This window comes from Tupaia chinensis, unplaced genomic scaffold, assembly GCF_000334495.1.
Source record: "Tupaia chinensis unplaced genomic scaffold, TupChi_1.0 Scaffold000014_1, whole genome shotgun sequence".
Lineage (NCBI taxonomy): Eukaryota > Metazoa > Chordata > Mammalia > Scandentia > Tupaiidae > Tupaia > Tupaia belangeri.
The window spans coordinates 1,859,518-1,871,815 of NW_006159444.1; the positions used below are offsets into that span (position 1 = coordinate 1,859,518).

Below are 12,298 nucleotides of genomic sequence, written 5' to 3' on the forward strand. Positions count from 1 at the left end.
AGGATGGCTACGCCGCAATTCCTTCTTCTCCATTCTCCTCTCAGGATTTGGGGCACACATACACATGTACCCAGTGTGAGTTTAAGCCACCAGGTCCGGGACTCGAACTGTGGTCAATTATGTGAGAGTCCATTGGCATAACCATTACCCCATCTGCTGGTCCCAAATTCTGAGTTACTTTTATTCCTTGAGAGAATGTTAAAAAAGTCATCCTAAAAGAATATTTCCTTTAACGTTGATGAAAAAACATAAAACCAGCGTTTCCACACACAGCTATTTTTAAATATTCAGTCTTCGGGAAAGTCATGACATTATTTTTCTTTGCAAAAGTCATCATGACTTTCCCAACAACCCATTATTAGCGTAGAAACAAAGGAAACCAAAAAAAAAAAAAAATCAGTGTAAAACCTGGAACGAGATCGTGAATGTGTTCTTGATCTTGAACGAACAGCCACTTTCTTAGCTTCTTGTTCAAAGATCTCCTCTTCCACTCCATCTTGCCCTTCATCAATATCCATGTCCTTTCAAAGTCAAAAGAATAGCAAACATACAAGAATTTGCTAAGATTCAATTATATATTGATAATTCTACCCTTAAAAATATTCACAATAGTAACATAAATGTCTAATAGGGAAACCAGAGTATCAAAGTCAAGTGTAGAAAATACATCCAGAACAATATTACACAATATTTTACATGCTTACTTTAAAAATTTATGTTTTAGAAATGTATGACCTCTCCTCCCCCCCAAAGAAAAGAAAAAAGAAAAGAAAAAAAATGACACAGAAAAGCATTTACTTTACCTGTTGCTGAATATCTATGGAATCATCCAAATTTGCTTCAGGTTCAAGAAAATGCTGCTGACTGCTCCCCTGGGACGGTGACACTGAGTGCTCTGACCCAAATGTACCTTCTTGACTATCCTGAGGAGTTGCCTATTGAGAAGGTACATAAACACATAAATGATGGGATGAGTAATTTTATTCCAAATGAAAATTTAAACACAGCAAACATCAAAATTAAATGTTAAAAAAAAGGAGTTCAATACATACAGAAATTCCATGTTAAGTCACTTATGAAGTAATTAATCTGTAACTGTATAGATTATATACAGTGTAATCTATATAAAGTTGACTTAAAAGCAGGGATCATCTCTATAAAAGGAGGGGCAGAGACTGTAATACAAGGAGTTTTCAAAAAGCTCATTCATGGAAGGGGTCAAAAGGTGGCGTGGTAGTTAAGGCACTGGATTCCCACGGGGTTGACCACTATTCCAGTCCCAGACCTAGTGGCCTGAAATTCACACAAGGCACGCACACATGTGCCCAAAATCCAGAGAGAAAGAATGGAGGAGGAGGGATTGCAGCATAGCCATCCCTCTGGCGGTAGGATTTCTCACTTTCCCTCTGTCTTTCTCTGGAAAGTACATGAGCCCTATGACAAAGGCATTACAAAATTTTAAAAAGCCTGTGGAAAATTTTTTTATTGTCAGAGAGTACATATGCTCTACAGTGTTGACTCTCAAAATTTTTGCACCAATATAAATTCATACTTTAATTGAAGCCCTCATGCTAGAGCAGAATAAAAGATCAAACCTTCAAAGTAATTCTTTTTCAGGACCAGCAGTTATAGCATAATGGGTATGTTGCTAAATTCCCATGTAGCCGACCGCAGTTCGAGTCCAGGACCCAGTGGCTTAAACTCACACTGGGTGCATGGATCCTGACAGGAGAATGAAGGGACTGAGGCGTGGCCATCCCCCCTAGGGGGTGATTTCTTGCTTCATATCTCAATGTCTCTCTCTGTCTTTCTGGCGAACGCACACACCCTATAGCAAAAATCTCTCCAAAAAAAAAAATAATAATTATTTTTCTTTTTTAATCTCTTTTTTTTTGTGGGGGGGGAAGGTTTGCTATAGGGTGCGTGCGCTCACCAGAAAGACAGAGAGAGACAGACAGAAAGCAAGAAATCACCCCTCATGGGGGATGGCCACGCCTCAACCCATTCTACTCCATTCTCTTCTCAGGATCTTGGACACGCACGCACATATGCCCGGCATGAGTCTGAGCCAGAGGGTCCAGGAATCGAACTGCAGTTGACTACATGGGAGTTCAGTGACATAGCCATTACACCAACTGCTGGTCCCCAAAGTAATTCATAATTGTAGAAAATAGAAATAGGATTAATATAGGTATTATAATCTATAATGGCACTAAATTAAATTCACAATTTCTATGATAATAGCATTAATAAAAATGTAATAAATAAAAAGTCCAGTTATTATAAATTTAATTTTAAAAAATTTGCTAGATAGAGGGCACAATGTATTTACTGTGGTAGAACAAAAGGGGGCTTGATAGTGGGGTGAGAAGCACCCCACATGAAGGATATCCATACCACAATCCCTTCTTTTCCATTTCTCCTTTCAAGGTTTTGGGTATGCATGCACATGAAACTGAGTATGTTTTCAAGCTGTTGGGTTGTGACTCAAACAGCACAACTCTCTGGCCATGTGGGATCCAGTCACCATAACCTCCACACCACTGGCTGGCTCCAGTATTTCATATTAAAAACTTACAGTCAAATGTATGTAGCGAGGCAAAACAGAAGTTAAATTCTAGTATCTAAATCTTAAACCTACAAAACCCAGGTCTTTCCCAACTTTCTTCTCTAGGATGGAATAATAAAAGCAGTAACAGGAAATACTTTGAGACATATAAATTCTCTCAAAGATTCTAATAAAAGGCAATAAAGCCTAATGCATTGCTCATGTTTTTAAATTGTTTTCAGTACTGAGTTAAATTAACATCTCATTTTTATTATTATTAGAAAGTACAGGAGGAAGGGGAATTTCTTAGTAATCTTACTCCCAATAGTTTATATCTGCAAGTACAGATGTCCTTAAGCACCTGTGGGTTCTAAGACCCCTTACAGATACCAAACTCTGCAGATGCTCCAGTCCCTCATATAAAATGGCACAATGTTTGTATATAACCTATGTACATCTTCTCCATTCTTCAAATCATCTCTAGATTGCTTATGATACCTAATATTGTACAACATAGATGCTATGTACATAGTTGTTATACAGTACTGTTTAGGGAATAAAGACAAGAAAAAATATTTGTACATGTTCAGATGCAACCATCATAATGTCTAACTATATAGCGCACGTCAACTATAACCCAACATTTTCCACCTACAGCTAGTTTAACCTACAAATGTAGAACATGAAGTATGTGGATTCAAGAGTATTTCTAAAACAGACCAGAAATAAGCTCTGTAATGGACTGAATTCTAGCTCAACAAATCTTGTCATTTCTAAGACACATTTTTTTCACGTTTTATCACCCCTGAAATTCATGTTACTTACAACTCAGAAGGATGTTACACTTTGGTTACAAGTGTCTTAGAATACTTAGCTATACATAAAATAGTGAGTCATAAAGTTAATCAAATATAGTATTAGTGGTATATTTTTGCATAAGATGTTTAATTTAACTTAAGCTTTACCTTTGTCTGGAGTAATATGTAGGTCAAAAGGTCTACCTCAAAATGAACGTATTTATTCATGTCTAGTAAAGTTCTGGTTGCATGGTAATAGCAATTATTTTTTAGTTTAAAAATATAACAACCTACTTTGTTTTCCTCCTTATCATCACCACCAATAACACAATTAACATTACCTTGCTTGGTAGCAAGAAAGTGCAAAGGGGTAATTCTGAAACTCCACCTCTATCTTTTGTTCTCTACTTCCAGAAAAATGAAATTAACTATTAAAATGTGGATTCCCAAGTTGCTCAAGCATATTTTCATCAAATAAAAAGGCTGAAAGTCCGAACGCACTGATCTCGTTAGTAATAAAAAGTTAAAGTATACCCCCATACTTCAGAAAGGAAATGAAGTGGCTGGTAAAAACTAATCAGATGAGACAATACCCTCTTATAATAAAAATAACCAGAGAGGGGACCAGCAGTTAACGTAATGGCTATGTCGCTGGACTCCCACGTAGTCGACTGCGGTTCGAGTCCCGGACCCGGTGGCTTAAAACTCACGCCAGGCGTGTGTGCGTGCATTCCCAAGATCCCGAGAGGAGAAGGGATTGCGGCGTGACCATCCCCCCTGGGGGGTGATTTCTCGCTTTCTGTCTCTATGTCTCTCTCTGTCTGTCTGGCGAGTGCATGCGTCCTATAGCAAAAACCTCTCCCAAAAAAAAGAAATAACCAGAGAAACAAACACACACACACACACACACACACACACACACACACACACACACACAGATGCAATTTATAGAATATAGACAGCAATAACTCCAAAGACAAGATGAGGTTATATACCTTTTGAGGCTGCTGTTGTTCCAAGAGCTGCTGTCTGAGATGTTCAAGGTTCTGCTGTTGCAATTGTTCTGCTATCTGATGAAAAATGGAATTGTTCACAGACTCTGAAACATGAGAGCTGAAAGAAAAAACAAGTGGAAATATATTTTAAAATCAACTAAAGATAATGGGAAAATAATTGAGCAAAGAAAACAAAATGCAAATTCAATAAAATACACTGTACTATAATGCTTGATTTTGAAATAAACACCAAAAACTGAAAACTTAGAACATTAATATATTAAAAGAGAAACATTTTCTTCAATAACTGCTTCAAAAGAGGGATAGCATGTAAAGATACTTTGTTGAAGATCTGATAATTATTGTCTCATGCTATAAAATGCATATAAATTAGTGGTTCTCATTAAAGCATCTTAAGAAAATGTAAATACAATACTTAAAAATTGAAAGCATTTAAACATTGTCACTGTAACAACTTCTCAAACTACGAGATCCTGGGAAGAATGGTCTATTAATAAATGCAAAATCTACAACTGTAAATAATTATAAACTTTTAAAACTTATATGCTTCTCTTAGAAAATTAAACACATTTTAAGGCATGTTAATATAAAAAGACAGTGTTTAGATAAGAGGAAATAATAATTTAACTATATTCTGGGAAATTCACACCTGGAAAACACCCGGAATTCTGGGTGCCATAGGGCAAGACATGAATAAAAAAGAGAGCATCCCCAAAGGGGCAAGCTGAATGGTCAGAAGTCTTGAGACAGTAGGAAAAAAGTGTACTTCATCTGGAGCAAATACACCTATAGGGAAGAATGATACCTCTCTTCAAGTATTGAAAGGCTATATCTCAACGAATAATGGAGTAAATGTTTCCTTGCTTCAGAAAGCAAAATTGGATCAGTATGTACAAAAGAAAGGAAACAGGATTTCATCTCACAAAAGAATATACATTAACTACTAGGTAACTTCTCACTGAAGCCATTAAAACAGTGGACAAATAATCTTACCAGGACTATTAAAGGAGATTCTTACTGATACATTGTTTAAGGATGCTGATCTACATGATCTCAAATACTTCTTCCAACTTTACGACTCATAATCTAAAATATGTTTTTAATTTTGTCAAAGAGAATCTTTTAACCAAAAAGTTATACAGGGACTGGCAGTTAGCATAATGGCTATGTCACTGGACTCCTATGTAGTTGACCATGGTTCAAGTCCTGGACCCAGTGGCTTAAAACTCATGCCGGGTGCATGTGCCCAAGATCCCGAGAGGAGAATGGAGGAGAAGGGATTGCGGCGTGGCCATCCCCAGTGGGGAAGTGATTTCTTGCTTTCTGTCTGTCTCTCTTTGTCTTCCTAGCAAGTAAACGCACCCTAAAGCAAAAACTTCTCCCCCTACAAAAAAAAAGGCTACAAAAATATTTTCTATATTCTCTTATTATATATATGTATTACCCCAACACATACAACTAGTAACTCAGTTTGAATTAAGTCTCCAAGGCTTTCACCATTCATCTTTCTTCCTCTAGTCTCACAACTTCCAACCCCAGTCTCCAACTGGTTCTTTCATGTACCCTCAGAACCCATGGCTCTGTAGAATTGTTTAGGGGGAAAAATCATTAATTAAATAAAAATATATAACACATTTTGTTAAGAAATAAAATTTTTATTACCCAATCCTTATTTGTGATTAGTTTGAATGTGCTCCCAGAATTTGATATGCAACCTAAAAGCCACCTTTGACAACAGATGCCGTTTATTTAGTATTGCAAATATTCTTGTAACTGAATTGAATAACTTAAACCTGAGATACAAAAAAATTACAACTATATTTGCCAATATTTATCAATTCTCCTAAAAAGAATTTTGATATTACACCGCTATCTATAAAGATCTGAAAAAGAGTCAAAATAACATAGGGAGGCAAGAAGACAGTAAGTCTATCACTTTCCTGTAGAGTGAAAACCTTAACAGCCTAAAATAATAAACCCAAGTTATTCAAAGTATACGTAGCTCAGACAGCAGCATTCCATTCAGTATTTATAAAAATAACAGAAAAAAAATTCTATGATTAAGAAAAATTTAACTCTTACAGTTGAGAAGTTGGAATTTCCTTTTTGGTTTCTTCACTATGCTCAGAATCTTCCCCAAAATCAAACCTATCCATCAATTTCTAAGGGAAGAGGAAAGGAAAGAAGAAATAAACAGATTAAAAAGTGCTTCACATAAAAGTTGCAAATGCTATTTTAAATATTGATGAGAACTTACTGATTTATCTTTATTTAACAAGTCTTACACTTTTCTTTAATTGTTAGAGGGAGCATGCACTTACCAGCAAGACAGGGTGTTACAAGCAACCTGCAAAGGGGGTTTCCTTATCTTCTATTCTCCATCATGTCAAGATTTTGAACTCACATGCCCACATACATACCTGGCATAGTTTTTAAGCCACTAAGATCAGTACTCAAACTGTGGTCGGCCATGTGGGATCTTACTCCCTTAACCAGAGCCAGTCTATTATATCATTTCATATTATAAAAGATCTACTAAAAGTAGACCTTAACTTATCTTTAAAGTATTATGATATATATACTAATCTTTACAAATTATGACAAAGGTAGGATAAACACTAATACTCTAATTTCACAGAAGACTAAGAATAAAAATAATTAAGTGGCTTGTCCACACTAATACATACAGCTTGATAAAATATCTAGGACTATAATCAACATATATTCCTACTATGGTTCTCATCACAGATTTCTCCACTATCTTCTGAATTCTCAGTTTAAAGACTTTTTATGAAGTTTAGTTATTTAGTAAGAGTAAATTACATTTGAAAGCTACTGACCAAAATGTCTAAGTAATCATCTATTAAGTCAGTATTTACATTTTCATGATAGTAACGGTACCAAAAATTTTAAATATGGGGCCGGCCTCAAAGCCTAGTGGTTAACAGGACCAGATCCCACACGGCTGACCACAGTTCAAATCTCAGTCCTGGTGTTTGAGAAATGTGGCAGACGCATGTGTGTGCATACCCTAAATCACAATAGGATGAAAAATGGAGAAGAAAGGATTATGGTGTGATCATGCTCTATGATGGCTGTACTTTCATACTTCCTGGTGAGTGTATGTATCCACAGGCAATTAAAAAAAAAGTAAGGATACCATTTCCAAGGTATTTTATTGCCCCTAAATTAACAAGTATACTTAAAATATCACAAAATAAATTATACATGGATGATTTTCAATTTAACAGTATCTCTTATATTCAGTGTGTAATATACTTTTTAACATTTTTACCCTTATTTTTAAAAATTTTTTATACATTCAATCGCATTACTTAGTTTACAAAGTGAACAATTCAATATGTGAACATTTCTCCCCAGTCCAGTTGATCAAAAATATCTTCAACCAATAAAATCACACCTCCCCATCCCATTAATGTTCTGCCTCCATATTCCTCTTCCAAATGTCCTTCCTTAGGCCTAACTGGTAACAAGTAGAAGTTTTCCTTTCAACTTTCACATATGAATTGATACCAGGTTAAAATTACAGAACAGAAACTACTACAAGTACTATAACTGTAGCATTCAGGGAAAAAATTTAAAATTTCAGAAAAGAATCATTGGCCTCAATGGAGAACACATGATTTTACCGACTAGTTATCATTAGTCAAAAGAAAATAGTTGTAATGTTCCAAGAGGCAGTTTATAATTATTTAGTGTCTTTCAGAAGTCTGAACCTTTCATAACATTAAGAATGTCTTAGGCAGTACAGTAGATATTAAAACAGTCTTTGATAAAACATAATTTATAGAATTAGATACCATGATAGTATATAAAAGTTAGTGCTTCATATAGAACAGAACTGATTATTTTCATTTCTACCTTGTTAAAAGAGACCCCCTGTTCTAAGGGAGTAAGAGTGTTGGCTGCTGCAGCTGCAGCTGTAAGTTGTGCAGTGAGTGCCTGCAGCTGAACGACCAGACCAGCATCCAGGGCCTGCAGAATGGAAGGCTGGGGCTTCTGCTGCTGTATCTGTAAAGTCTGTATTAACTGCTGAAGCTGGAGGGGAAGAGAAAGTATTAGAAAACAGGTATTGGGTTTTATCCGTAAGAGTACCCATTTAAAACTTACAATTAATCACACTACAGTTTTTGGAGATCAAGAAAATACAGACTAACTCCAAACATAATTGTTTTTTTAAAGTCTTTCCATGTGCCACATAAATACAGGCCTTACTTAGCTTGTCTTGCTTCTGCAATACAGCTTTAAACAAAATTAAGTGATTATACTATGCCAACCAGGTAATTCATCACAAACTGATTTTTTTCACTAAGCTTCTCATCACCTCTTCAATTAATTCTGTAAAAGGAAGCGCACCAAGAGCAGGAGTTGCTTTTGCTATTGTCTGGCCATCTTAGAATACATTTCTTGAAAGCAGGAGAGCAATTAAGAAACCTATTCTTTGGAATAGGATGAGACTGAAGAAATAAATTATTAACAATGAACAAGTGTCAACCAGAGTTGATGGCAACCCATTCCCACTATTCACTCCATCCCTGATTTAAAAACAAAAAGCAAAACAAAACAAAAAAGGACTTAACAGTAAGCTCTTTAGGAGATTCCACAGATAAGCAAACCCTACATAAGTCCAGAAATAACTGAAAATCATCCAAGTTACAAACTTGAGTTAAAGTTCTAAATCCCAAGTAAATCTAAAAATTATAAGTGTAGAACAAAAAAATGAAAATATTAAGTATCGAGAAAGTCATGATGCATTTTACATAGAAAAACACACCATGATGTTCTGGATAACCTCACAGCAAAGCTACTGATAACTAAGACAGTTGTTCTCTTAAGTTTGACTTATAGTAAAAGGTACAAATATCATGTAAGGTGACAGAAAATAACTTCATCCCTACCAAAACAGAAACATTTGGGAACAAACTAGTTATTTAACATTTTCTTTAAAACTACTAATATGACAGCAAAGTAAATACCAAAACATAAGATAAGTTACTGCACTCAGGAAGCTCCAGAATGACCAAGACCAATAAAAAAAATACAAGACATGAGTTCTCCAAGCCATTATGATGAACAATGGGAAAGAAGAAAAAAGAGAGAAAGGAAAGACAGCAAGGGAAGGGAGAAGAGAGTCAGGGCAGACAGTGATGGCGTGTGTCACCTGGAGCAGAGATACAAGTTACCTGCTCCAGGTGACAGGTTACCTGCTCCAGGTGACATCTCCATCGCCTCCAGCAGCACTACTACATTTTCAGTCACCCAGGTTCAAAAACAGCAACAATCAAAAATTCTTCTGTATTCTGACTTCATAATCTATCAACTACTGCCTTACTGAGTCTGTCTGTGTTATTTCATCTGAAGGGCCAAGAGGTGACCTGGTGATTAAGGCACTGGATCCAATGCACAGTTCAAGTCTCAGACCCAACAGCTTGAAAACCAAGCCAAGCACATGTGCATGCATGCCCAAAATCCAAGGAGAACGGAGGAGAGGAATTATGGCATGGCCATCACTTCTGGAGGTTCTTTCTCACTTTCCCTCCCTCTCTGGAGAGCAGACACACCCTTATAGCAAAAACAAAAACACACAAAAAAAGAAGAAAACAAACAAAAACATATATATAATCATTTTCAAAGATTAATTAATCTTGCAGAGAAATGAAATGGAGTAAAAAGGGAAGAGGTCCAGCAACTGTGCTGCAGCATTAACACGAATGCCCTACAAGGCTGGATGCCATGTGATGAGTGAATGATCAGATCTTGGTGTTGGCCTGAAAATACACCAGGTGTACATGCGAGTACCCAGGATCCTGAGGAGTTGGAGGGCTGGGAAAAGAGAATCACCAACATGATGAGACTCTGCCAAGAGTGCTGTCCTTCTCTCTCTCTCTCATAGATTATCACTTTAACAAAAAGGAGGGTGTGGGCCAGCAACTGGTGTGGTAGGTAAGATGCTGGATTCCACATGGTCAATTCTGCAATTTAAGTTCTGGACTGGGTGGCTTAAAAACCATGTGAGGTAGGTATGTGTGTGTAGGTGCCCAAGATCCTGGAAGGAGAATGGACTGTGGCATGGCCATCCCTTGGAGAGTGATTTCTTCCTTTCCCTCTCTCTCTATCTCTATCTCTCTCCAGTGTGAGCAAGCACCCTATGGCAAAAATCTAAAAAGAAAGAAAAGGGATCTAATGCTAGTTAGAAAAATAATCAATAAAACAAAAAATGAAGAACTTGGGTAGTAACATGGAGGAAAAAAAGAACTCCAATAAACATAAATAGAGTAAAAACATAACCCTCCTAAGGGGTTATTTCTCATTTTCTCTCTCTTCATGTCTATCTGTCTACCTGTGTGTAATCCCTCTCTTCCTCCTTCTCTCTCTGGTGAGTACAAGTCCCCTATGGCAAAAACCTTTATAAAAAAAATATTTTTAAGGACCAGCCTATGGCCTGCTGGCTACCATGTGTAACTCTGACCTTTTCCCCAAAAACTATTTACACTATAGATTTACCTTTTAAAATAATGTATCTAAAATAATTTTGTTGTACTATTTTATTGTCTATGTCTCCCAAGATAGGAGGAAGTCTTCTGTAAGACAGGAGACCACCCTTGTTACTAGGCTAGCACCACTACCTAGTAATGTTTGACACAAACTACATGGTAAATCATTATTTTGGTGTAGAATATATTTTAAATAGTCTTTAGTGACATTGTTCAAGAAATATTACTAAATGAAAAAGCAAATTACATAGTAGTTTTATAAACGTATACATATTCTCTAAGAATATAAAACAATACATTAGGAAAATAATAAATTCTAAATAAATAAAAGTAAATCACTCTTGACAAAACAGAAAAACTACTTACCTGCTGGCCCTGAGGACTTTGTAAGATCTGAGCCACAGCTGCAAGTGTATCTGTATTTGTTATCTGAGAAACCCATGGATCAGGTAAGCCTTGAACCACATTTGCTGGAGTAACAGGTGTCACAGGAGTTCCTTTAGAAAAGGACGTCAGGACCCCCCATGAATATGTGAGTAAATATATAAGACTTGAAAATGCAATGAATCTGTTCTATTACTTTAATTTAAAAATATATAAATGTGTTTATTTCCTTGTTTCCATTTCGAGAAACAATTTGAAATGTTTTACAGAATTAGTTACACTAATAAACAAAACAGGGCCAGCCCTATAGTAAAGCACTGCACAGAGGAAGCTAGATTCTATATACCCTATCAGGGTTTGAGTCCTGACCCTAGAAGGACCTAGTCAGTCCTGACACTGAGCACATGAGTGAGTGCCTGGAATCCTGACAGGATGGAGATCTGGAGGAAAAAAAATTGCAGTACAAATGGACCTATCTGTGGGGTTCATTGTCTTTCATGCCTGAGCACACATGAGCCCTCTGGCCTACAAAAACAAAACTGACAACAGAAAAAAAGATCAGTTATAATTAAACTACTTTAGCAAAGCCTACAAAACTTAGGAAACATTACAAATCTTCCTAGAAAATAACATGAGGAGATATTCAAAATATACTATTTAATGAAAAATTATGGAACAGTACATAAAACATAAAATCATTTTTGTTCAGAAATGTGTCTATACACACACATATTAAATACAAGCAACATATATACAAAATAAATATATACCAAAATATTAACAAACTTAATTCTTAAAACTATAATAAAAATTTTGAATGTCATCTAAATATATCAAGAAAGTATGATTTTGAGATTATTACTAAAACATTCCTGGCTTGGGACCAGTCATTGGTGTGGTAGTTAAGGCAACTGGATGCCACGTAGTGGACTGCATGGTTCAAGTCTTGGACCTAGCAGCTTGAAAAACACAACAGATGAGCGTGCGTGCATGCATGCTTGAATTCCCAAGAGGAGAATGAAGAAAGGACTTCAGCAT

The 12,298-nt window shown here is 36.2% G+C and overlaps 1 protein-coding gene across 1 annotated transcript in view; it reads right to left on the reverse strand.

Moving 5' to 3' along the window:
- The window catches only part of SCAF8 (SR-related CTD associated factor 8), a gene marked incomplete at its 5' end in the record, with an annotated part of 100,713 nt that overhangs the window by 20,232 nt on the left and 68,183 nt on the right, over positions 1 to 12,298 (reverse strand). Inside the window, 6 exon segments of the mRNA XM_014585860.1 lie at positions 409 to 521; positions 804 to 935; positions 4,341 to 4,458; positions 6,444 to 6,523; positions 8,244 to 8,420; positions 11,243 to 11,373. Coding sequence (XP_014441346.1) covers positions 409 to 521; positions 804 to 935; positions 4,341 to 4,458; positions 6,444 to 6,523; positions 8,244 to 8,420; positions 11,243 to 11,373 — 751 coding nt within the window.